The sequence below is a fragment of the Hydractinia symbiolongicarpus genome, chromosome 7, assembly GCF_029227915.1.
Source record: "Hydractinia symbiolongicarpus strain clone_291-10 chromosome 7, HSymV2.1, whole genome shotgun sequence".
Taxonomy (NCBI): Eukaryota; Metazoa; Cnidaria; class Hydrozoa; order Anthoathecata; family Hydractiniidae; genus Hydractinia; species Hydractinia symbiolongicarpus.
In genome coordinates, this window is record NC_079881.1 from 8,181,472 (window position 1) to 8,208,874 (window position 27,403).

The following is a 27,403-nucleotide window of genomic DNA, read 5'->3' on the forward strand; positions in this document are numbered from 1 at the left end:
TGGTTATGGATTATTGACAGAAAAAATATGTATTTTTTTTGGAACGATAGAGAGTATTATGAAGGCATTATGCAGTATTATGCGATATTACGTTGGTATGGCCATCGACAGAAAATTTTTGTATTTTTTATGTAACGACAGAGAGTATTATGAAGGTATTATGCAGTATTATGCGATATTACGTTGGTATGGCCATCGACAGAAAATTTATGTGTTTTTTATGAATTATGAAGGTATTATGCAGTATTATGCAATATTACGTTGGTATGGCCATCGACAGAAAATTTATGTATTTTTTATGAATTATGAAGGTATTATGCAGTATTATGCAGTATTATGCGATATTACGTTGGTATGGCCATCGACAGAAAATTTATGTGTTTTTTATGAATTATGAAGGTATTATGCAGTATTATGCGATATTACGTTGTTATGGCCATCGACAGAAAATTTATGTACTTTTTTTGAATTATAAAGGTATTATGCAGTATTATGCAGTATTATGCGATATTACGTTGGTTATGGATTATTAACAGAAAAAATATGTATTTGTTATGTAGCGACAGAGAGTATTATGAAGGCATTATGCAGTATTATGCGATATTACGTTGGTATGGCCATCGACAGAAAATTTATGTACTTCTTTTGAATTATAAAGGTATTATGCAGTATTATGCAGTATTATGCGATATTACGTTGGTTATGGATTATTGACAGAAAAAATATGTATTTTTTATGTAGCGACAGAGAGTATTATGAAGGTATTATGCAGTATTATGCGATATTACGTTGGTATGACCATCGACCAGAAAAAATATGTATTTGTTATATAGAGAGGATGTCGGATAATGCGGTTTCATTTGTCGGGTCCATTTGGTTGGAGAAGTATGACTGAACGTCTGTCGGCTTTTTATGTCGATAAAGTATGAAGGTTGTTAGTTATGTTGTACGTCGTGTGTCGGGACCACTTAGCCCGGTGCTAAATGAAGTCGTTGCCATCGAACCCCGGTCTCCCGCACAGAGTACACGAGAGCTATAACCACTAATCTACGGCGCCACACAAAATAAAAATAGAACTGGAAAACATTGAAAAAAACGCAAATTAGAAAATATTAATAAATTCGAGTCAAAAAAGCTTTTTCATTTCATTTTCATGTCCCACAGGATAATAGATAAAAGACAAAAGAAAAGGGGTAGGGTTCACGGGTTCACACATGACACTCCGTATCTCGTTCATCTTTTTCTTAGGGGAGTTCCCCGTGGACTATCCGTTTTTAAACTCAATAAAATCGGTTAGTACAATCGGAATCTAGAAAGTTTAACAAAATTGACGTGGCGGTGCAACTACTTAATTAATTTTATTCGCATTTTATAACAATTCTAATTTTACATAAAGATTAATTTACTATAATAATCCAATAAAAATAAAAGTATAAAATTTAGTTTCAGGATAAAATAATGCACCCAATGGCAATGCAGGTAAATCCACTTTGCTAGATTGGAGCGTTCTTGCTTACTATGAACCAGTCCGTAAAAATTGTTTTATTCCGTGTTTGAAAAAGCGAGAAAACGTAAACGTCTCTCTGATCTCCTAATGCCAGAAAATGTTGATGATGAAATTTTCATTTAAAGGCTTATAAACAATTTTTATTGCACCATCACTACAAATACTTTCGTTTTCAATGTGAATATAACAGGCTAGCGATGTTTAGACCAAGCAACATTTCAATACTGGATACAGAAAGGAAGTGTGAGAGGGGGATTTAGCTTAGCTAGCTATCTAGGCCCTGGGGTGTCTGGAAGCCAGAAAAGAAGACTGAAAACAAACAGGTAAATTATTTTGGTAATAGCTAGGTAGCTAGCAGTCTAGCTCCTTAACTGATATATTTTTTGGATTTCCTTGGTAATATTCTTTTTTTCCAGAGATTATAATATATACCTAGCTGCTAATACCATCAGCCTCTAAATTACGATATTATCTAACAAACAGCTTGCGAACAGTCATCTTGCAACCTTGCTCGCCACATAACTTTATGGCTTTAACTATAGCCTTCCCTAGAAACAACTTTGCATAAATGGCGGTGAACAACGGGTGCGTTTGTGCAGGGTCGGACGAAAAACAAACTGACTAAGGCGGACGTCACAAATATCTGGTGTTGAGTCATTTGAGCACCAAAACTAGAGTTAGTCGGTCAGCGAATGATAACTCAAAAATTCAAAAAATTATATCCAACCATCTAGCCATTAACGCGCACTTTTAAATCGCTGATATTTAATGAGAACTTTGGCACCTCGTTTAAATAGAATTGCTGTGCGCCGTTTTCAACTAGTTCTCAGAACTCTTTTCGCATTTTAAAGGGAAGCACAACAATTCTGGTGGGTAATGGCTGGGGGGAGATAACATGCATATAATGTTTTTTTGTCATTTTAATTTTTCCGACTCAGTATATCAAAAGTTTCGATCAAAAATTAGGGTCGGTCGGGTGACTCCAACACCAAATATTTGTGATGTCCGCCTAAAACATCCTTTATTTTTGTGGTTTAAGTCTTAATTCCATGATGTGTGTTTTCTGATGTCAGATCCGCTGAAATTGTTTCTAAAGTCTATTTTATGATTAAAATGGCTTCAATACATTATTATACAAAATTGTTTGTTGCACAATTAGTTATATAAATATTTTTTATTCCACAAGTAGTATCAAAGTATCAGAAAGTTGTAAGTTAAGTGAATTAAAACTTTCTGATATGTGGGTTAAAATTCCTGGCCCTAAAATTGCCGTAACTTGAGTATACAGTACTGTGAAAAGGTTTGTTAACATCGTGGTTCGTGTTTATTTCATGTTACGCACTAACCATGATAGCCCACAATGCGTATTTTTTAACAATTGTGGACGGACGTTAAGCCGAGAATGATGATGATGATGACCTCACGATCATGTTTTGTAGACCTCATGATCATGTTTCGTAGACTACACAAACAAAAATTAAACATTACACTTAGTTTATCAATTAAATCAAAAACCGACGGCAAAAAAATAAATTAACACTTGTTGTTTTAATTCTTTGTCATAAAGCTAGCTATATAATAGATTTTAATCGTTCATGAATCAAAATGCGATGTAAAAAAACATTTCTATTGCTGCTTTTCGTTTATAAACTTTTAAAATATGATCTTAAAAAAACATTTCTATCGCTGCTTTTCGTTTATAAACTTTTACAATGCAATCTAAAAAAGCATTTATATCGCCGCTGGCTGTAACACAATCCTTCATGGAGATAATAATATTGGCGTGGCGGCCACATAGAATGTTTGAATGTTTGTTATACATAAAGAACACATATCGTGGTTCATGTGCACCACGCTCGTTACATGAACACAATGTTAACAAACCTTTTCACAGTATTGTACTATGATTGTTTCCAACATTAAAACAGCAATCCCTGTGCAGTGTAGCATAAAGGGGCAAAAAAAGTCAAAAATGTGAAGCATCAAGCTTCGCATTTTTGACTTTTTTTGCAAATTTTTATATTTTGGTATTGCTCAGGCAAACAAAAATATTGAAGGTTTGGGCGCATGGCTGCTTTTCTTTTATCGGTAGACCTGGGTAGGGGCAGGGAAATCACATGAAAATGGCAAAGCAATTGAAAAAGAAACGAGGCAAGGCAAAGCCATGTCAGAGGGTATGACCCTGATATCAAGAAACAAACTGCCAAACTATACCAAATATAGGATTGCTGTGATGTTCTATATAAACCAACGTCGATCTCAGGACTTGTAGCGTTTTTTTATATGGGTTCACATAAACTTTGCACGTTTCATCCTACAAGTCCTGGGATTAAGGTTGATTATAGGCAGCAACTCCCCATTTTTTATAATAAATGATATTATTTTTTTAAATGTATTTTCAGCCTGATTTGTTTTTATTTTGTTTTAAATATATATATAGTGAATCTTTTTTCTTACTTAATTTTTTAAATTTTTCTGAAATATGTTTTTATATGTTGCTAATGGAACACTTTTTTATAATATCAAAATTATAACTTTATTAAAATCTTATTTCTCTATTTTATACTAAACAATAGACCTCTTATCTTTAACCTGAAATCTCAGCTCAATATTCTTATATATAAGAGCTGAGATATTTGCTTTTTATGACATAAAATCATGTTTTATATATAAAACATGATCTTATAACATAAAAAGCGCAATGCAACGTCTTCAATGATTTAAACAGAATTTCGATTATAAAGTATCAGATAAATACTTGGACTTTTTTATATATTTACAATGACCTGATAAAAACAACTGCAAACTAAACCTGTCAAAGTTTGTTGAATGCCATAAGTAATAATAAGAATAGTAAAAAGACATTAAATAGTTTAAATATTTTATTTCTCTTTTTTATAATAACTTTGAAAGGATCAAGACATAAATAGTTGTTGTAAACATTTTTTGCTGCATTTCCTCTGCCAGAAAATAATTTAATTTAACTAGTCTGACTAGCAAACATTGCAATTTGTAGTGGTTTCTGTTCGTAGATTTCTTTATGTTGACTTACCAATTTCTTACTGAATTTATTTTGATAGTTTTGATAATACACTTTCTCAATCGCAACTCTGCAGAACTATTTTTTCAGCCAACTTAAACACCTGTAACTGTTAAGCAAATTGCATTAAGATCCTCAAAATTATCAGTACCAAACATCTCCATGGGTAATATTGGAAATATGAAATAAAAAATTCTATGTGCCATATTCTGGCCTTATTGGCCTAAAAGTGCCAAAAATGTATTTTTTGCAAGAAAAAAATGGAATTTTTATGCGCCTTTGATCAAATTTGAGCTTTTTGAATATATTGCAACTTTTGTCAATTATACATCTGTACATGGGGTCCCCTATTAGTTTCAAGAAGATCAAAATATAATATTAAGTCAAATCAACAGCTAATCGGTCCTGATAATAAACCTGTTGAAAAATCACTGCATTGATTGTTATAATTGTTTTTTTCTTAGTACTCTATTCAGAAAATCCATTTAAAAAAAGTCAGGTCATTTAGTCAATTATAACGAAAGTTACAAGGTTTTCAACTTGGCTGTTGTTGTTGAATTTGCCTACATCTTTTGAATGCATTGATGTATTTTGATGTATTTTTATTTAATTCTCATTCTGGTGACAATTGTTTGTTCACAGTTTGCGAAATAACAATGCTACTCCCAGGCAAATCAAAATTTCCTGGTTTTCGTAGCTAGCTGATCCTATTTCCTTGTTTCCTCATAATTTTTATTCAACATTTAAGTTCAGAAGGACAGTTTAATGTTTTTGATGAAATTTTCTTCCATTTTGACCTTTCTTATGTATTTGTTTTCCTCTTGACCTTAGACATTTTAACCTTTTGACCTTGAACAAATTAGAAAGAATTGGTGCATTTCAATACAAATTAAATTGTAAAGAATCTCATGAATTTTGTGTTAAAAAGTTATTTTATAATAATTTATAATTATTTTTTTGAGGTATTCTTGAAAGATGTACATTATTTGAAACAACTGATACTAAATTTTGTAGGTATAAACATAGTAAAATTAACATTGTAGTATACTGAATAAATATTTGTCAAAATGACATCAAATGGTGAAGCTGAATGCAACTTATTTGCACCTGATGGAGATGAGGAAGATGAATTTTGTGAAGAAAAATCAAAACCTGATGTCAACCTTAAGGTATCACCCTCTTTTGTTTGTTTTATTTTGTTCTAGGTTTTTTTTAACTCATTCTATGGAATTTTGACTTTATCGCATTTTTATTTGTCCAAATTTTGTCCCTAAAAAGCATATTTTTTACCATTGTCAGACCTTAAAAAAGTCTCAAAACAGAACTACATAAAAGAAGTTACACAGCACACTAAAATAAACAATTTAGGCCCAACTTGTTATCTATCGTTAATTCTTTATTGTAGGATCCCTTGATTTTATTTGATTTTGTTAAAAAAATTGGCATATTTATTTATAAAACTAAAATCCAAACATTCTTTTAATTCATCTTTCTGTGCTTTTTTCTGCCTGAAATTGTATATTAATCAATATTATCAATATTTAACTTCCATTCAAATGCAGGTCAATGCCTGCATTTTCACTTAGGAGTGTTCTTTTTACCATTTTTATATTTTTTAGTCATCACTAGTGAGCCCTACAGCTGCAGAATTTGATACATTACTAAGCGATATTCGAGAATTGATTTCCGAGGGACAAGGAGAAACTCTTTTTGAGATTGGTGTTGGAGGTTTGTACATGGATTATTTTGTTAAGACTACAAAATAAGATTTTAAACCACAATAAACTTTTGTCATGTTTTATGTGGAGTTTTTTTGGGATGCTGCAAACTGTGCATGCAAAATTTATATACACACAATATATCTTTGTACACACGCACAGAGGTTGCATTAAGGGTAAATCACGTTTTCAATAGCTATAAAAAATATCTCTAAATCACGAAAAAAAAGTTTGAAAAAAATTTGTGACCACGTTAAATAGTATTTTAGAAGGAATGTGTTTTCCTTGTTTTATCCTGCTTCCTGATTTATTTTTGTAATTTTAATTTAAAGAACTTATACAAAACATTTTACAGAATAAATTTTTATGTATAATGTATATTTTGAGGGCAAAATGAAATTGACACTGAAATTAGTTTTGATATAAACAGTTATAAGGACTGAGGCAGGAATGAAATTTTCATTTCACCCACGAAAATGAAATCTTGTGTAAAAGCTACCTAAGAACTGGATTATGCTTGAACTTAATAATTTGACTACAACAATTATTGTTATTCAGACGATGGTGATGCTGGTTTAAATGAACCGGACATGGAAGCTTCAGTAGCCACTTTACAAAGCATTGCTGAACATCTTGGCTGTGAGCTGAGTAAATTACGAGAAAAAGAAATGGAACATGGAAAAACTGGAGAATATTTACTGCGGACAGAAACAATCGAAGAAGATTTCTCAGAAGTTCGGTAAGTCTCTATTTTTTGAGTTTGTTTTTACTTTTAAGGTTACCCTTGTATAATATCATAATTTCTAATTTCAGTGTGGCAGTTGTTGGTAATGTTGATGCAGGAAAAAGTACCTTACTAGGCGTACTAACCCATGGTTCGTTAGATGATGGAAGAGGAACTGCTCGGTTAAAATTATTTCGACATAAACATGAGGCTGAGACAGGACGAACCAGTAGTGTTGGTAACGACATTCTTGGTTTTGACAGCAAAGGTGGCATCGTAAACAAACCAGACCCACATAGTATGTTTAATTCTTTAACTTCTTAACCTGTTGATAAAAATGATCAGGTTCTTAGTCCTAATATTTTTATTTTTTAGGTGGTGCTTTAGATTGGCAGCAAATTTGTCGAGAGTCTTCAAAAGTGCTAACGTTTATTGATTTAGCTGGTCATGAGAAGTACCTCAAAACAACCGTATTTGGAATGACTGGTCATGCGCCAGACTTTGCCATGCTTATGATTGGCTCAAATGCTGGTATCGTTGGTATGACAAAAGGTATAACCATTTGTATAATTCTATAGGCTTTTTTATAAGAATACGCTTTATAAGAATATCAGGGTTGGGATCTCAGGTTAAAAACAATAGGTCTATTGTTTAGAGAAAAATAAAAATAATGACCAGTCTTGTTAGAATTTTTGATATTCTTATAAAAAAGGCATGTATCTTATTGTTGTAAATTAGAAATACTATCTCTTTTAGATTTGACACAGTAGTGTCAAGAGGTGGAAAATGATGATGGCTATTGGCCAGCATAAACACCCCAAAACACAATGTTTTATCCAAAAAAATACCATATTGGATTGTCCATCGACAGTTTTGATAAATGCATTATTTAAATTTCTTTCAGAGCATCTCGGTTTGGCTTTGGCATTGAATGTTCCTGTATTTGTCGTCGTCACAAAGATTGACATGTGTCCTGCAAATATTTTACAAGAAACCATGAAGCTCTTAACGAGAATATTAAAATCTCCTGGCTGTCGGAAAATACCTTTACTTGTATCCTCATATGATGATGTTGTTGTTTCGGCTACAAATTTCACATCTGAAAGGTATAGGATCACTATTATGTTTAAAGCTTGTTTGTAGCAATGTATTCGTAACAAATGTAAACAATGAACCACAATCATGGACAAAATATAATAAAACAAGGACAGCTAATTTCGAATTTTGCCGCCACAACTGGTTACAGGGGAAAAGAGAAAAAAAATCTTTCAACTAAGAGGCTTGAAATGGAGTTTAGATAATTAGATAAATTCTTAGATAAATTTCTCCAATATAAAACGAAATTTTCTGAGAGAAAATATTTTTGCATGATACATGTTATAAATCCACAAAGTTTACTTTTTGTATGAAATTTTTCTTTCCTATAAGATTAGATTCTTAGATACTGTCAATTTTAAATCTTTTAGATACCAATTGCTTCGAACGAGTCAATACATTTTTTTTTCAGGATATGTCCAATATTTCAAATATCTAATGTCACTGGAGAGAACCTCGACCTGCTAAAATCATTTCTCAACTTACTATCTATTCGAGGAAATTACGAAGTAGCAAAACCACCAATATTTCAAATCGACGATACCTACTCTGTACCTGTAAGTAATAATGCACATGATATTCACATCTTGTTTCACACTTCTGTTATAAAAAACCCAACTTTATTTATGTGTTAGGGCGTCGGAACAGTCGTCTCTGGTGTGACCATGCAAGGTGTGGTGAGTGTCAATGACGTGTTGTTACTTGGACCAGACAGCGTAGGAAATTTCCAACCAATACCAGTTAAAAGTATACATCGTAAGCGACTTCCGGTTAAAGAAGTTCGAGCTGGACAGACTGCTTCCTTCTCCCTAAAAAAGGTAGTTTATATTTATTAATCTTATACAAAAATAGTCGGCTACATAATTTTATTTCATCGTGCCAAAAGTCACTTTACACGCTTTTTTTTATAAGAATAACAGAATTCTAACCAGGCTCGTCATTATTCTTATATCTCTATTGTTTAAACAATGGACCTATTTTTTTAACCTGAAATCCCAGCCTGATATTCTTATAAAGCATATTCTTATAATGGAGAAGGAAGTATTTTAATCGTTGCAAACTCGCTGGAATTTTAGCTGGTTTAGCAAGCACCGAGAAGTCTCTACCAATTGAAGCCTTATTTGTTTGTTTTTGACTTTTTCTTTAATTTCTCTTGAAGCAAGAAATGCTACCATCTTCGTTAAATATAGTAACATGACAATCTGCAGTAAGTAAAGTTTAGGCGTAGTTTTGAAAAGCACTTTCTACCTTTCTTCCATTGCCAGATTAAACGCCAAGATATACGTAAAGGTATGGTATTAGTGTCACGGACGTTGGAACCAAAAGCCACGTGGGAATTCGACGCTGACGTTCTTGTTCTCCATCATCCAACAACAATAAGCAAAAGATATCAAGCAATGGGTAAACTTTTCGTTTAATTGATTTAAAAAGCAGTATCATAGTTTTGGTGGTACTCTGCTACCAATTGTGGTAGTGTGGTACTCTGTTACAATGATTGGTAGTATTCTGCTACAATTTTGGTGGTATTGTGTTTCCATGTTTGGTGGTATTCTACTACCATTTTTGGTGGTATTCTGGTACCATGTTGAACATCAGTGGTGTATGCCCTTTAATAGACAAGAATTATTGTAACTTTTAAGAAAGTGATAACAATAATCACGTTCTTGTTAAATGCTTCCTTGCACGGAGTGATTTAAACACTGTTGTGAAACTACAGTTGTACTTAACAGCGCCCTTTCCCAACTCCTGCATGTGGACATGAAGCCACTTCAGTGTTCACATTAGTCTTGGTTTCAATTCCACGTGTATAAGTAAGAAATCGCAAAATAAAACTTGTAACCTGAAACTAAAACACATACAGCTATAGAAAAATTGGATGAGTCGCAATTATCTCCCAACACAAGTCTTTCGATCTTACCGCATCATCTTAAACGTGGGAGCTTGTTTTAAGTAAAAGTTGTAACTCGTTCCTTATCAAGATTAAGTTATAATTTTTGTATTATTTAATTTTAGTACATTGTGGAAGTCTTCGTCAAACGGCAACAATTATAAAAATGGATAAAGAACTGCTACGTACGGGTGATAAAGCATCGTGTCGGTTTCGTTTTATTAAAAGTCCTGAATACATACAGGAAGGTACCAAAATGATTTTCCGTGAAGGTCGCACTAAGGCTGTTGGTACGATAACAAATTTGTATTCAGAAATTGAAGGAAGGAGCAGTCACAACACTCGTCAAAGCAAGCAGCATAAAGCCTTGATGCATCATAGAGCACAAGCTGCCAACAAACGTGGACCAAAGCCATCTTCCGAACCTGCAACAGAAAAGAAGGTGGATTTGCCGGCAACGACGACGCTTAAGAATACGTCTATAGCGCCGAAGAATGCAAGGACTGTAAAATAAAACAACTTAGCCTCACTTTTTATTTAGAACTTTTTGATTGTGTTTTAAGAAAGTTTATTATTTCTGTAAATAGCACTGGGGAAGAATGCAACAGCTTTTAAATAACATCTCCTTATTTTTTATGTGGAACTTCTTGCTTGTGTTTTTTTTAAAAATTCTAATATTTATTCTACGTTCGAAGTTGAAAATAGTATCATGGTCACGTGTCTTTGATGGAAGTATTACTGAAAACTTTAAAGTGAAAACAAACTTATGGTGTTGTAACAGTAAAAAAAATATTTTAAGCAACGCATTATATTAGACAAATCATATGATAACAAACTACATAGCTTTGTATGTCTTTTATAGAAAAAAGGATTCATATTTAAACCTGTTTTTGTTGTTTTTAAAGCAACAACGCCGTAGCTACTAAAATATTTTTTTTGTGGTGATGTGGGGTAGAGTGAGAATGGAGGTCTCAACATCGATTTGAAATATTTTGAGAGGTACCTTATAATTTACTCGTGTTTCCGTTCATATTTTTATAACTCATGTTTTGGGTTTGGTAAAGTAAGTATCTATATTATAATACCCGTATACGTCGTCCGTCTGTCACGCAAAATGGTACCGAAAGTAGCGAGACGCACGCAATGCGGTTTAAAAAAAACGGGCAAACCCGTGGATTTTTCACGGGCCACCGACTAGTTGTAAAAATTAATGATCATAATATTATATATATGATATTATTATGTACCCGTAAGCAAAAACAGCCATTGAATAAATAATCGTATTCCACCCGTATTATTCAATGCTTGTGACGTAACAATAGTTTTGACAAAACATTCGTAAACGCATGTTTTGATTTTATCCTTTCCGCCTCATTAATTTTTATCGTAATTAACTGTGATTGGTTGTTTCTTAGTGGTCCGTTTTCTGATTGGTCGATTTTCAAACACGTGAAATGGCGGAAAATTTTTTGTCGAGAAAATTCTTTTTACAAAAACCTCTTTGGGTATATAATAAAACATATATACAATAGGTAAACATAGGTTATTGGATTTATTAACCCTCGGTGATATTATATTCAACTCCGCTGCGCGTCGTTGAATATAAATCACCTCGGGTTAATAAATCTCAATAACCTATGTTTACCTATTGTATATCTACTTAATATCTATAATATAATATATGATATCAAATTAATAAAAATGTACCCGAAGGAAAATAATTTTAGCGGGAAGATATTAATGCCGAATTTATTTTGGCATTTTATTTTAAATTTAAACTCTGCAACGGACCGGTGCTTGAATTGTAAATAATAATGCCACATTTATTTTTTCGGTAATTTGCATAAAAATGTTTTAATCGCTAAAATTTGTTGTGCAATATATTAAATTAATCATAAAATATCATACAGAAAATATTTCTCCGCATAATTTAATTTCTTTAGGATCTGTAACTTAAAAACTTTCTCGTGTGTGCAGTAAGGCGAAAAGTCATTATATATGAAGTATTACACAAAAAACCTTGCCAAATAATTTATCAATATCGTTCCCAGAGCTCCTTTTTCGCTTTCTGGATATGCATGCTGGCGCTTAAGAAGCATATCAAAGAGCGAAAAAGAAGCTCTGGGGACGAGATTGGATAATTTATGCATGTTTTTTTTTTTGTTTACTTGTTTGTTTTGAGAACAAGTTCCTCTCGTGCAGCAATCTTTTGTTTTTTGGAAGGTCTGACAAAAATATTATCAAGTATGCTCAATAAATTTTGTACAAGAGGTCAACAAATAACAAATCAAGCTTGGTATATGAAAATGTTATCTATATACGTTTTTAAAATACAAATACCATATAGCAGCCTTTTAATAGCCTGTTAAAAAAAGCAAGTACCATAGTAACGACGTTATAAGGGTATTGAACCGTGTAGATTTTTGCGGTATGATTTCCATGCCGCATGATTCCATATATACAGACATTAATTCATAAAATATAAACATCAAAAGGGTTAATAAAATCTGTTGAAGCCAACCACCACAAAGAGAGTCAATACCAATGAAGTGATAATTCTTTCTTTTTCTGGGGAACGTATCACTTTTACCTGATTGAAACAAGCACATGATACCGAAATGAGTGAAGTGGAAGATACTAGAAATAACGAAGAAAAAGTTTTTGCTTCACAAATTCATATAAAAGAAAGACTTAACATTAATAAAAGTAATACTTGGAAATTTTTATTCTGGTTTTTATCATTATGCGTTTTATTAGCTGTTTCCTTGGTGATATACGTTAATATGAATTATAAAATAACCTTAGTCAAAGTCGATACGGGTGAAGGCAGTATCAGATTTAGTAAACAATCTCATAAAAGGGAAAGGCGATCGTCCTTTTCTGACGTGGACAGTGATGAGAAGGACGATCCAAATAATGATCGCGAGAATGCAAAAAAACCGCTTCGTGAAAGGCATAAAGAACATCCTGTTTTAACCGAGGACGAGAGATTGGAATATCATACCCAGGTTGCAGATGAGTTATATGCTGAAAACATCGAGAAAAATCTTATGTAAGAATGTTCTTATGTTTTACTAGGGTTGAGTTACTTATCAACCTCATTTCCAACATTTTAGACCCTTCCATGATCGTTTTTTAAAAAAGAAGAAGAATAAACGACTTAAAACGACGAAAATAATTTCCTTGAAATATGCATTAAGAGATTTGTTTATATCTCTATGGTGACAGATAAGAAAAAGTGCATTATAAAGTCTTGGTCAGCAGATTCATAAAACAGACGAAAAAGCAAACGCAAGCTCGTGTAAAATACTCACCAAGTAAAAAAGTCGTTTTTAATTACTAAAGTAAAAAAATTAGTCGTCAATATATTTAGAAAAATCTACGGGTCGCCCAACAGACGACGGCTATTATTATGGAGACTAGTCGTTGCCCGTGGAAAAATCCACGGGTTCGCCCGTCCTTTATATTTACCCTTCGCAACAAAGCGGATAAAAGTATATCGCATTTGATATTCGTGTTTCCGTAACATCATTTTGTAACTCAGCGGGGGGTCCGCGCAGAGACAGACAGACGGAATACGGCTATTATTATAGAGACTAGTCGTTGCCCGTGGAAAAATCCACGGGTTCGCCCGTCCTTTATATTTACCCGTCGCAACAAAGTGGATAAAAATATATCGCATTTGATATTCGTGTTTCCGTAACATCATTTTCTAAATTGGCGGGGGGTCCGCGCAGAGACAGACAGACGGAATACGGCTATTATTATAGAGATAGTCGTTGCCCGTGGAAAAATCCACGGGTTCGCCCGTCCTTTATATTTACCCGTCGCAACAAAGTGGATAAAAATATATCGCATTTGATATTCGTGTTTCCGTAACATCATTTTCTAACTCAGCGGGGGGTCCGCGCAGAGACAGACAGACGGAATACGGCTATTATAATAGAGATATGTTGCTCGTATCGCCGTCCCAATGTCGGCTTTGACATCAAGCAACACTCTCGGGACGAGGTTAGATATCTGGTCTGCAAAATATTCAACAGTCATAATTTTATATTTATTGGTCAGTCCTTTTTAGATGGATAAAATAATTTTAGGTAGCAAGGAATTTTGTTTTTCAATGATTTTATTTACTTTTTACTAGCTTTCGCAACTGTTTCATTTTTTGCTTTACGTGGTAAAATTCTTCGTCACACATTGCAGTATATTTCAGCAAATTGGCACCGTTTCTTAGTTAGTTTTATTAACTCTTTAAGTTTTTTTGACATTGACGCCTGTCTTTTACGGAGTAATTTAAGTATCATTAAAAAGCAATTCCTCCGTCCTTCCATTTCAAGTACTCAACAGCGCCCTCCACCAAAGTGATGACGCCAGCAGGCTTAATACTCGACTGTAATCATTATGTTTAGAGACATAAACTAAATGAATATAATGTAAAGTACAAAAAATTTCTATTGAGTAGTTTTTTACTCTCTTTCTCTTATAAACTGGAAGATTAGGAACATCATGTTAAAATTCATAAATGGCAGTTTGTATTTGAACAAAAACCTTCTTAATTTTCAATAAGAAATGCAACGTATTGTAACGTAACGTAATATTTTTGGTACCAGTCGGTAGCCCGTGGATACATCCACGGGTTCGCCCGTCGCCCGTGCATTTTGTGTGTCAAGCTACTGTGGTTATCATTTTGCGTGACAGACAAAGCATACTGGCATTATAAGATGGACTATCGGTAGCACGTGGATAAATCAAGGGGTTCACCCGTCCTTTATTTATCGCATTTCGTGTTTGCGTAACACGTTTGTTTTCTCGCGCACAAACAGACAGACGGAATACAGCTATTACTAAAGAGATTAATGGTTAATTGCTTCGAAAGATAATTATTCTTTTGTCTACATATGCTCCACAGGCTGTGTTTAAAACGATGGCGCGAATTGAATAAAAATGGTAGCCTTTTTTATTATTTAGATATTTAGCATCTAATTCACATTTGGCAGGAACACATGAAGGATCTGAGCAAGCCGAATGGATAGCACACAAATTTCGAAAATATCTTTTTGATAATGTCCATATAAAACCGTACAGCGTTTTACTGTCCTATCCCGAAGCGCCAGGTTAGTTGACGACGTATATGACGACGCCGACGGCGACAGTAACCATAACAGCAACGGGAACGAAGACAATAATATAAAAGGTTTTTGTGTTTAGGTAATCTAACTTTATTTGATACGAATGGAGAAGAAACACAAAAGATAACTGTCGTTGAACAAAAGTTGGACAAATTTGAGAAAAACACCCCCAATCCGGTTTACCCACCCTTTCTTGCCTACACAAGTTCCACAACGGCTGAGGTTTGTTTTTAAATTGTCGACCTGTCTTGTGTTTCGTTCTTTTGTAACGTTCCTTTCGCTTAAAATCCAAATGAATTTGTTTGTTCAGAGTGTTGCATAAATCAAACATAGAAAAACCCAACTTCGTCCCCAGGGGCTTTTTCCATATCAAGACCACCAGCGGCGAAAAAACCCGTCAAGTAAGCGCTAGCGGCTTTGACATAGACAACAAACCCTGGGGACAAGGATGATTGAAACCTTTGTTATAAGCCCTTGCAGGTTGTCCCTGGTTTTTGCGAGATTATTTGCTCTAAAGTCCCTAAATTCATTTAATTATCCCCAGTGTGATATAAATTACGCGAATGTTAAGAACATAACTAAATTTTATCTTTTAAAGATCAAAAGCAAGCAGTTGGGGTGTATGTATGTTTATTCTTGACATAGGGAGAGATGGTGTATGCTAATTTTGGCACTGAAGAAGATTTTGGAAAACTCAAAAAAATGGATGTTGATGTTGAGGACAAAATCGTGTTGATACGATATGGTGTGATTTCAAGAAATAAGAAGGTATTCAGGTGTAGAAAGTATTTAAAATCATTCCACGTCTAGATAGAAAGCATACAAAAGGGTACCTTAAGGTAACTATGATACTAAGCGTGTTTTATCCCGGGACGGTGGGTATAATTTCCTCCACGTAACAATTACAAACAGTGTCGTCCATTTCTTCGACACAACCATGATAGCCAGCGCGTCGCTTCTTTTACTTAAGGCAACCCTGGAAGCCATAAAAGGTATTGTGAAAGTGAAATAGGTCCTCCTTGTGAGCACAAATTTCTAATATTATATCCTTCAAAGCGAAATCATTTTTTAGATACTCGAGGTTTTACCCTTGCAAAAGTCGTTGCGAGGTCTTTGTGCTTGAACTTTAATTTAGAGCAGATACATGTTATCAACTCATCGGGAAAAAAAGCAACTAAAAAGCTTGTTTTAAATTAGTTATAGTTAGCTAGAGATCATTTCGAAGTTACTTCGAAGTTACTTCGAAGTTAGTGCGATGATCAATTATCCTAAAGTTAATTAGAAGTTAGTTGGAAGTAAGTTAGCAGTTATCTGAAAGTTAGTTGGAAGTTATCTGAAAGTTAGTTAAATGTTAGTTGGAAAATAGTTGGAAGTTAGTTGGAATTTAATGAGAGGTTAAATAGAACTTATCTGCAACTTAGTTCGAAGTTGACCAGATGTTAGTTATACGTTAGTTAGAAGGTAATGGGAAATTACTTGGAAGTCAGTTAAAAATTATTTGGAAGCTGGTTGGGTCTTAGAAAAAAGTTGGCTATAACCATAACAGTACAGTTGGAAATAAAAGTTTATAAAAAATATGCATTATATATATTCTTTTATTTCAGATAAAGTATGCCGAAGCCTGGAAAGTAAAAGGGGTTATTCTTTTTTCTGATCCAGTCACATACAGCCCGACTGGTGTCTCTTACCCAGACTCGTGGTACCTTCCACCCGATGGTGTCCAACGAGGAACATTGTTGCGTATGAGAGGAGATCCCCTAACAAGAGGATATCCCGCCGTGAGTAAGTCTACCTTTGTTATACGAAAATAAAAAGTAAATGAATGCCATTATATGGTTTTCGTGCAGTGTTTACATATTTTACTTCAATCTTGTTCCCAAGACGTTCCCAATGTCAGAACGGACTAGATACCTTAAGTTGATTTATTTTTTCGAGCATTAATTTTCGCGAGTTTAGAAAAATTAATCGGGGAAAAGTGACTTATTTTTCAAAAGTGACTTAATTTTTCCCCGACTAAATTTTAACCCGACGAAATTTCCCCCCGACTTTTTTTCCCCGATAAGGTATTCGATAACATTTATCCGCGCGAAAAGTCTCAGAAATGTCAATTCGCTTAAATTAATCTTTCGTCAATATCTTTGCAACGTTTTTGTGATAAAGATCCTTGGCCTGAATATTCGGGATTTTTCCAAGAAACGCACCCATGATAAATCTCCTCTTTGGGCCGAAAGTGCAGTTCTTCAACGATATTGTGTATCTTTGTATCAACATATCGCTTCTTATGCTTGTAAGGGAAATGCAGAATGCTAAATTTGGAAAAATAGTTGCAAAAAATCTAGCAATCGTCTATACTTAAAAATATTCGCGAGATATCTTCAATATAGTCCGACTCGTAAAAATTAATCTTCGCGAAATGTACTTTTTGCCTTCACAATAAATAGTCATTTGATCAACTTAAGGTAGTATTTACTTCAAAATTTGGTCTCCTTAAATAATTTTTTGTGGAGGTCGATGTTTAACCCAAAGTGTTGACGGTCGAAGCAATATGTTGACGTTCGAAGCAATATGTTGACGTTCGAAGCAATGTGTTGACGTTCGAAGCAATGTGTTGACGTTCCAAGCAATGTGTTGACGTTCGAAGCAATATGTTGACGTTTGAAGCAATATGTTGACGTTTGAAGCAATATGTTGACGTTTGAAGCAATATGTTGACGTTCGAAGCAATATGTTGACGTTTGAAGCAATATGTTGACGTTCGAAGCAATATGTTGACGTTCGAAGCAATGTGTTGACGTTCCAAGCAATGTGTTGACGTTCCAAGCAATGTGTTGACGTTCAAAGCAATGTGTTGACGTTCGAAGCAATGTGTTGACGTTCGAAGTAATGTGTTGACGTTCGAAGCAATGTGTTGACGTTCGAAGCAATGTGTTGACGTTCGAAGCAATGTGTTGACGTTCGAAGCAATGTGTTGGCGGTCGAAGCTATGTGTTGACGTTCGAACCAATATGTTGACGTCACGTGACCTTCAATTGCATGGGTCGTTTTCTTTTTTCTTTTTAGAGGGTTTATATCAACGTCCAGTCGAAGAAGTAAAGTATTTTCCAAAAGTACCTGTTCAACCTATCGGCTATGCTGACGCTGAAAAATTACTAAAGTACGTATTCTTTTTGCAAATTAATTTTCTTACATGTTGACTCACTTAGAAATTCAGAAATTTAAAAAGTTGCAATACAATTACCTCACTAAGTGAATATATTTTCCGCCAGAACTATTATATTTCATATTTTCCTTAAATGGAGCCCATTCCAAACATTAGATAAACGCAACCTCGTCCCCAGGGGTTCTTGCCTTGGTCAAGTAAGCGCTAGCGACTTTGACATCAGGCAACAAACCCTGGGGACCCTTGCAATAAATACTACTTATATATGTACGTCGGAGAGTATCTATCTATTTTTTATGTATTAGAACTCTAAACGGCAAGTCCCCGCCTGACGAAATTTGGAGTGGAGGCTTGAACATGACTTATAACGTCACATCCAAAGATCATAGGTACAAAAAACATGTCATTTTTCGGTATCTGTCAAATTAATACTGGTTTATTGTCCAAATACGGCTATTTTTGTACTGCCTGACTTATTAGAGCGTCTGCTATATGATATTCCCATGTCCTTTATCTAGAAAAGTAAAAGTCGAAGTCAATGTATCTAAAGAGGTTCGGGATATAAAGAATGTGATTGGGTGTATCAAAGGTGATTTAGAACCAGGTTTGCAACTTTGAAATCTAATTTAATTACTGCATTTATTTAAGTAAACGCCTCCACCCTTCTTGAATTGACGCCCTGGGCACTCTTTTGAGTAACTATAAATTGTTTATCTTATGTTGTGAAATTTGGAAGGACAAGGTATTTCGTCGATTTTTTTTATTGTGTACTGTATGTATATATATATGTACTATCTTGTTCCCATGTCTATGATTAGCTTGTCTTCCCGTTTTTTTGGCCACAAATTATTACCTGTCAAAAATCGAAAATAGGCTGATCGGTGAAAGTATGTCTCGCACAAATTTATCCCAATAAAGTATTGGGTATAATTTCACGACATATATTATGCAGAGAATATAATAAAATAAGATATAGGTACAAAACTTAACACGAATTATGAATCTGCTTTTGCGTATCATGTTTAGATCGGGTAATTATCGTTGGAAACCACAGAGATGCATGGACATACGGGGCTGCAGATCCGTCGTCTGGTACAGCTGTTATGGTTGAAGTAGCACGCGCATTAGGAGAATTAAAAGCAAAAGGTTAAACAACGTTTCTTAATCTACATACATACATTGTTTGTTTTTTTGGTTAATAGAAACATTTGGTGCTTCAGGTTGGAGACCTAGGCGCACCATAATGCTTTGCAGTTGGGATGCTGAGGAATATGGATTGATTGGATCAACTGAATGGACGGAAGTAAGTGTCATAAGTCTTTCTGTATTACGTATATTAATGTAAGGTTACACTCGGAAGGAATGCACAGATTCAAGGAATATGATAGAAAAACAGAATAGATAAACAAACAAACAAGACCCAAAAGTGGGTCTTGTTTGTTTGTTTGTTTATTTTCTCGATAGCACAGGGGCCGGCCTTCTTTCCAGGGATTTTTGACTTTTTGATATTTTTTCGTCTTCTCTTATATGTAAAAGCCAAAATTTCTGCGAACAAGGATGCATAAGGGCAACTAAATTGCGATGTATTTCGCAAATAATTTACGTCATAAATTTTGAGCAACTTTTTTTCCAGGAAAATGCAAAGATTCTTTCCCATCAAGCGGTGGCTTATATCAATGTTGATACCGCGGTGCAAGGTATTTTTGAAGTTAACCTCGATAGAGTGATAGCACGTGAATTTATGAATGTGTTTACTTGCTTTGAAATAAAGAAAGAAACTTTCGCGAATTTAAGAAATTGAAGAAAAGTGCATCCGTAGTCGAAAATATAAAAAAAAAATAATTCGGCCAAAATTATTATTGCAAAATTTAGATCTTTTAATTTGCGACAGTTTATAAGTTTTTTTGAAATAAAAAATAATATTAAACACCATCATTAACTAAAATACTACACTCCATAGGCAATCACACTATTGAATTAAAATCTACTCCAGAACTCGTCGATACATTTTTCGAAGCTGCAAAGAGAGTAAGTATTTTTCTTCTCCTGGAAAAGCACAACGAAATTTTGCTTTGTTTAAATTAAATGTAACGGAATCAATAAGGTGTCCTTTGGTGACACTTCTACTTTTTTAATATCATCATCCTTTTATTGTTTTAATTGTCATTATTTATCTATTTGTTCATTTTATTTCTATTTTTTTTATCAATTTATGTACTTTTTCGCAGTTTAAAGATCCGGACAGCAAAGAAAACTTATACGATGTTTGGGTGCGAAAACATAAGAAAGATAAAGAAGACAAAAGAAAAGAACCTAAGTACGTGTCCACTTTGCCAAATATTGTTATGTATATTACGCAGCTCACCTGCACTGCCTAATTTAAAATCCATTGCGGTTAAGTATGCTTGCAGATAATCAAAAACTTCTTTCTTCTTTAGAGTGCGCATGTTTAGAGAAGGGAGCGATTACATGCCTTTTTACGCTGATCTTGGGATTCCATCTATGGACTTTAGATATATGTTCAATACAGTAAGTAAAAATCAATTAATCAATCAATTAAGATAAATCTTTGGAGCCAAAACGTTAATCTAATGAGTGGCCCGGCATAGGTGCGTCCCTGCCCCCGATAAGTGCGGCCGGTCCTAATTATTAAATTAATTATTAAAGAAGAGGTAAATAAAAGTTTTATAACATGGTCAAATCGTTTAGTAATTCAAAAAACAAAATCGTTTTCTTTCAGAACAACTTTTCTGATCAACAATAATCCCATGCTGAATTTTCAAAGTGTTCTTTTAATTATAACGTTTTACAGAACAAAAACTACTCAAATATTAATAAAACTACTCAAATATTAATAAAACTAGTTATTTAAACCCGTGAAATAATCCACTTAATTTATTTTATTCGTTCGCTTTACACGAAACCCCGTGGAGATATCCACTCAAAAACATTTAAAATTTATTCTATGTTTCTCATCACAAAATCATTTGTTGTCAGTTTCATTTTAAAGACGCAAAGAATAAAAACTTTTGACCGAAATTGACAACTATAATAATAACGTTAATTGCCTGTGACTTTGCTCGTATAACAATTTATAACAAAGCTCCCGTCACGGTAAATTTAAATTCGCATGCAATAAAATTTCTAACTAATGAAATCACTTTATTTTATCACATGATTTGTTTTAGCCAAACTAGCGAAATTCATTGTTCTTTTCGTCAAAACGTTTTGTTGGTAATTTTATTTAAGCGGGAAAACCAAATGTGTAATAAAGTTTACATCGTTACACAAAAGTTTTTATGAGAACAATAAAATAAATTAACTGTGACTTTTTTAAAACAAAAATTTTAAATCAATTTGAAAAAGCACACACAACACAGAAAAAAAATAAATGTTGAGCAAAAGTGACATAATACCGCGGCCATTCCCTTAGGAAAAACAACACATCTAATTTGCCTGTTACAGACACACAAAACTGGCGTATTATTATATAGACTAGTCGTTAGCCCGTAGGAAAAATCCACGGGTTTACCCGTCCTTTTTATACCGCACATCGTGCGTCTTGCTACTTGCGCAGCTAAGCTACCATTTTTGCGTGACAGACGGACAGGCAGACGACGGCTTTTATTAAAGAGACTAGTCGTTACCGGTGGAAAAATCCACGGCGTCGCCCGTCTTTTATATATCGCATTTCGTGTTTCCGTTACGGGACGCCGCTTTCGCGGACACACAGACAGACGACGGCTATTATTAAAGAGATAGTCGTTAACCCGTGGAAAAATCCACGGGGTCGCCCGTCGCGTTCGCTCGTCCTTTAAATTTACCCGTCGCAACAAAGCGGACAAAAATATATCGCATTTGGTATTGGTGCGCATTTTAAAAATTTCGTGTTTCCGTTGCAAGACACGGCTTTGGCGGACACACAGACAGACAGACGACGGCTATTATTAAAGAGACTAGCCTGTGGAAAAATCCACGGGTTCGCCCGTCCTTTATATTTACCCGTTGCAACAAAGTGGACAAAAATATATCGCATTTGGTATTCATGCGCATTTTAGAAATTTCGTGTTTCCGTTACTGGACACGGCTTTCGCGGACACACAGACAGACAGACGTATACGGGTATTATAATATAGACTAGTTGTTGCCCGTGGAAAAATCCACGGGTTCGCCCGTCCTTTAAATTAACCCGTCGCAACAAAGCGGATAAAAATATATCGCATTTGATATTCGTGTTTCCGTAACATCATTCTCTAACTCAGCGGGGTCCGCGCATAGACAGACAGACGACGGCTATTATTATAGAGAGATAAAAAATAAAATTGGCGATGACACAAGTACAGACATTATAAGAAACAGCTTCCTTCAAGAAAACTAACCAAAATGTCGAAAAACATTTTTAAAGATTCTGGGAATAAAATGCCTAACAACACACAAGAATTTTTTCTTTTTGTAAAATGAATTTTCACACACGGTCAACCTCAATCCCAGGGCCTGTAGCGTTTTTAAATATAAGGATGAAACGTGTATGAGAACGTACAGGCCCTGGAGTCGAGGTTGACAAATGCTTTTTTATTTATATAAACAACATCCTATAGCCAACGCAAAGGTCATATCCTTTATAAATCGAAACAACTTGTAAGGAATAGCCAGCCGAAGAGAATATATAGAAAGAGAAAACATACAAACGACAACGGATATAAACAGCATTATAATTTCCAAGATCTTCCTTTCTCTAAAAGCCATACGTCAAAAGTCACGTCAGAGTTTCATGCGACGGCAAGTGTCATTAAAAAGCTTGATTTTGCTTTGAATGCTAGCGTAACTGAGTAAACAAACACAAATATTTTTGTTTTCCAATAGCTAGTCGAAAAGCAACGAGTATGGAATTTTTAAGATTGTAAAATACAAAACTTAAAGTATAAAAGGTTTTATTTGTTTTGTTTTGTTTGCAGTCAACACTTTAAAACCTCATGCTATTGCTTCTAAATGACCAGCTACACTACCCATCCCCTTTTAATTTTTTTTTACTATAAGAAAAAAATTAGGAATTACCTCGTCCCCAGAAATCTTTTGCGCCTATATTGTAGTTGTTAGGTCGGCATATTATATTCGTAGAAGAGCCCTGATGACGAGATTGACTCAGAAAGTGTTAACATAAGTAATATAAGTTTTCGCGTATATGTTTCTTTTAAATAGTTTTATAGTACGTGTGACCATGCTCACATGAAATATTATTTTTTAGAAAGATATGGGCGTATTCAATTATCCAGTTTACCACACTATACACGATAACATTGAATGGATGAAAAGATTTGTCGATCCTGATTTTCGCTATCACGTGACTATTGCAAAGATCTGGACACAAGTCATTCTTTTGCTCGCTGACACAACTCTACTTCCGTTTAACTTCATTCGATACAGTGACAGTTTGTTTTATCGAGTTAAAGAAATGGCTGATTTGGTTAAAAAAAAGAATTTGGAATCGCAGTGTAACTACAGTGAGTATGAAATATCTGATCTGGTAAAGAACTGGTAACTAAGTTGTGCGTAAGTTTCAAGGTTAATCAATGATATATTTTATTTGTTGTAGCTTTATTGTTGAAGACAGTGACCGAACTAAAAGGCGCCACTCGAGATTTCCACAATCGCTTGCAAGATTTAGACAAAGAAAAGTATGTATTGCTGTCGCTTGATGCTCCTTTTATGGGTTTTTGTACTCCTTTTATGGTGTCTTGTACTACTTATATGGTGTCCTGTACTACTTATATGGGTTCTTGTACACCTTAACTGGTGTGTTTGTGCACCTTGTACGGTGTTTTGTACTCTTTATATGATATTTCGTGCTTCTTGTAGGTATCCCTATATGGAATTCTCTATTCCATATATGATTCATTGCACTCCTTATATGGTAAACATAGAGGACTTCTATTAAGCTACAATGACACCTCTATAACGGATACCATCGGGACCTAAACAACTTTCGCGTTTCGCGGTTTTCGAAACAAATTTCAAAGAAAAAAGTTTTTTTCGCGTGAAAAAACGTTCGCGAAAAAGGATCAAAAATACCAAAAACGCGAAATTGTCTGCCCTTAAATTAAATCAACCAAAAAGTAAGTAAAAAGGTTGAATTTGCAAGAAAAAAGAGCCTAAAGACAATATGTTGTGAATATGCTATCTTTTGTTTAAAAAAGTAAAACAAATTGGATATTTTAGAAACATTTTGCTTTGTTTTGTCGGACACCAATTTAATTCAAAACATTGCCTTAAGGCAAAATATAAACAAACTTCTGACAGAGTTGTTGTATATGACCCATCTTGGCCGTGTTCGGTATAGATGAGGTTTTAAAGCAAAATATAAACAAACTTCTGACAAGAATTGTAGTATATGACTCATCTTGTGCGTGTTCGGTATAGATGTGGTCTTAAGGCAAAACATAACCAAATTTCTGACAAGAATTGTTGTGTATGACCCATCTTGGGCGTGTTCGGTATAGATGAGGTCAATTCTAGAGCGTAATGCAAAATGGGCCCTTCTTGAACTAACATCCGCTATAGAGAGGTGTCCAAAATAAAGTGTCCGCTACGTTTGTTATAAAACTTTGACCTTCATTTGACCTTTCCTAGACAACGTATCTGCTAAAGAGAGCTGCCAGCTAAAAGAATGTCTTCTATTTTACAGTAGCTTGCAAAACATTTCATCCGACTGCAGTTTAAACTTAAAATTTCTTCTTTTTTAGTGTTCTTGCGGTACGCGCAGCAAATGACCAAATGATGCTCTTTGAAAGAACGTTTGTGACGTCAGAAGATATACCTGGAGAACCACTGACCAGGTAACTCATCGTATTACCCAACCTTGTCCCCAGAATATCTTGTATCTTTTGTGACATCGGGACGGCGAACATATCGCCATCCTGGATGTCAGAAAAGATAAAACATTTCCTGAAGACGAGGTTGCGCTGTACCTTAAATTATTATAAATATACTTAACTTATATGACCTTTAGCTTATTGAAGTAGAAAATAAGGGAGCTTTCGTGTTAAATGGCGGGAAAAATTTTGCATGCAGCTAAACTACTAAGTACTTCAGTTGTTATTGCTGCGTATTTGATGTCTTTTCAAATTCTAGCCTTACGCTACGTATAAGCTGTTGACTATTATTTTAATGAAGCACGGTCTGCGTAGATCTACGTATAAACAATTACATAAAATACTTTATTGGCCATTTTTGCGCCGACTTTAAACTTAATACTGGGGGGCGCCCCAGCCTAAAATACAATCTCCAGTTTTACACCGGGTTCACTAAATACAGGTCCTATCTAAAATCGGGAAATACCATAATACGGGCTAAGTGAAAACCGGTTAAATTCAACTTTAGCCTATGTTAACACCGTTATGTGACGAGTTCAATTTATATTTAGACATGTATATCACACAGCTGGACTTACAAAAGCTCTGAAAGATGTCATTGCTAAACCAGAATCGAAAGAAAAGCTGCAAGAATTTCATATGAAATATTCTATTTATACCTATCACGTGATGATGGCTATCCATGCACTAAAAAATCCCTTCATAAACAAAGGTCACGTGAAGAATGAAAAAGAACTTGATCCCACCGAGTAATAAATTGAAACACAAACAAGTACAATTTTAGAATATAAAAAAAATAAAAATAAAAATAAATTAATATACACACTATATTTTTGAATATTCTCTGTTTGATTGCACCAGTACACCAGCTATTTGCTTTTAACAATGAACGTTCCCTAATCAGCTTTTAAGTTGTTACTGTACAGAGCAGCTTGCCCCATGTGTGTCACACATACCGCAAATTGGAAACTCTCGGAATTAAGCCTGGAATCTTGAAATTATAAAGCACATATCCGCACGTTTATTTATAGCTATAATATATATTTTTTAGTAATACTGCTTATTTTTAGTTCAAATAAAACTTAATGTTACTTTTTTTTGTTATGAAATTTGGATTTTTTCCTTTTTCGGGCAAGTATCTACACTAGCTATTTTCGAAGGAGGTTATCTACCTTGAATTAGCCTACATAAAAAACGATATTAAAAATTGAGAAAAAAAGGCCATCAAATTATGTTTTAACAAAATTTGTTAAATTAGTTCTTAAACGCCCTCTCCTTTAAACGCCCTTCGAATAGACGCCCTCTGCAGGCGTTTATTCGAAACGTCATGGTATGACGCGTACCAACAATGCACGATGTGACAGTATACATGGCAGAACACCGATAACAATATTTGCCTGTTATCCATGCAAGCACAAGCCATAATGTTGACTGTGATATTTTCTTTTGTGCCTACTTCCGACCGCAGCGTTTATTAACAGCGTATCTTCTTAAGAGAAGCATCAAGAAAAAGATTAATACCGCCAAATGTCACGTTTAACTTCACGTAGGTTTTTTGTGTGTTGTGTAGCTGCTTGATGTTTATAAAGTAACAGGCGATAATAAATAAATATTGTCATCAATAAAGGTAGGTTATAAAAACAGAGTCAGCACTTTGCGTCTTTTTAAAACATTTCTCGTTTTTTCAAAATACTTCTCTGTAGAATTTCGCCTTCTTGTCGAAAAGCCTCGTAAGTCCCCGTAGATTTTCTGAGAGTTCACGAAGAATTTACGACTTTTTATGTTTTTGTCTGGTACATCAAGTTACCGTGTGTGAACAACAAGTTCCAACATCAACATGAATTTGCTGTTAAACAACCTCGATCCAAGGGCCTGGTGTCTCTTTCTGCATATCAGACGGCAAGACGAACATAAGCGCAGCGCCGATGAGAGACAAAAAGCCCTGTGGACGAGGTTGGCTTTAAAATAGTCTTAACGATCTCCTTAGTCTTTATTTATAATAGGCAACGGACTCTAAATTAGTAGATTCTTCAAAGATTTATTTTATGCTCTTCTCCGGCAGCTACAGCCATGTTAAAATAATTTTTTTAAATAACTACAATTTAACCTTTAAAAAAGCAACTTCGAAGTTTTCTCTTTTTTCATTGCATTGCGAATAAAAGGTAAGGGCAAGATAGTGGTGTATGTCTCTCAAAAGCCGTATTCTGTCTGTCTTATGACTGCCCCGTGTGTATATTGTTTTTATAATATATATTTGCATAGATGAATATTTA

The 27,403-nt window shown here is 34.4% G+C and overlaps 2 protein-coding genes across 3 annotated transcripts; both read left to right on the plus strand.

The window, feature by feature from the left end:
• The first annotated feature begins 1,608 nt into the window (after nucleotides 1–1,608).
• On the plus strand, nucleotides 1,609–10,855 carry LOC130648879 (GTP-binding protein 1-like). Of its 2 annotated transcripts, none has more exons than XM_057454991.1 (11): nucleotides 1,609–1,830; nucleotides 5,562–5,716; nucleotides 6,167–6,275; nucleotides 6,824–7,004; nucleotides 7,079–7,287; nucleotides 7,365–7,541; nucleotides 7,894–8,095; nucleotides 8,497–8,641; nucleotides 8,720–8,902; nucleotides 9,350–9,485; nucleotides 10,098–10,855. In XM_057454991.1, exons 2-11 carry the CDS (start codon nucleotides 5,615–5,617, stop codon nucleotides 10,484–10,486), a joined length of 1,833 nt encoding a protein of 610 aa, XP_057310974.1. In that variant the 5' UTR covers nucleotides 1,609–1,830; nucleotides 5,562–5,614; the 3' UTR covers nucleotides 10,487–10,855. The 2 variants fall into 2 exon arrangements, with proteins under 2 accessions (XP_057310974.1, XP_057310975.1); XM_057454992.1 differs by having other exon boundaries at nucleotides 5,591–5,716.
• A 1,562-nt stretch (nucleotides 10,856–12,417) lies between these two features.
• On the plus strand, nucleotides 12,418–26,221 carry LOC130649188 (N-acetylated-alpha-linked acidic dipeptidase 2-like). Its single transcript, XM_057455430.1, has 18 exons — nucleotides 12,418–13,024; nucleotides 14,941–15,086; nucleotides 15,181–15,323; nucleotides 15,747–15,869; nucleotides 16,706–16,883; nucleotides 18,162–18,255; nucleotides 18,567–18,650; nucleotides 18,780–18,865; nucleotides 19,288–19,407; nucleotides 19,482–19,564; nucleotides 19,895–19,958; nucleotides 20,222–20,289; nucleotides 20,490–20,578; nucleotides 20,700–20,790; nucleotides 23,507–23,762; nucleotides 23,855–23,936; nucleotides 25,002–25,094; nucleotides 25,682–26,221. The coding sequence occupies exons 1-18, from the start codon at nucleotides 12,591–12,593 to the stop codon at nucleotides 25,881–25,883; spliced, it is 2,436 nt and encodes an 811-aa protein (XP_057311413.1). The 5' UTR covers nucleotides 12,418–12,590; the 3' UTR covers nucleotides 25,884–26,221.
• Nucleotides 26,222–27,403: the final 1,182 nt, after the last annotated feature.

Excerpts from the sequence above, each read along its gene's own strand:
- LOC130648879 (XM_057454991.1), top strand. The coding sequence starts at position 5,615 with ATGACATCAAATGGTGAAGCTGAATGCAACTTATTTGCACCTGATGGA. Across the intron at positions 7,288-7,364 it reads AAACAAACCAGACCCACATA|GTGGTGCTTTAGATTGGCAG; the intron begins GTATGTTTAATT and ends TTTATTTTTTAG. Across the intron at positions 8,903-9,349 it reads CTTCCTTCTCCCTAAAAAAG|ATTAAACGCCAAGATATACG; the intron begins GTAGTTTATATT and ends TTCCATTGCCAG.
- LOC130649188 (XM_057455430.1), top strand. The coding sequence starts at position 12,591 with ATGAGTGAAGTGGAAGATACTAGAAATAACGAAGAAAAAGTTTTTGCT. Across the intron at positions 23,763-23,854 it reads GGAATCGCAGTGTAACTACA|CTTTATTGTTGAAGACAGTG; the intron begins GTGAGTATGAAA and ends TATTTGTTGTAG. Across the intron at positions 25,095-25,681 it reads CCTGGAGAACCACTGACCAG|ACATGTATATCACACAGCTG; the intron begins GTAACTCATCGT and ends ATTTATATTTAG.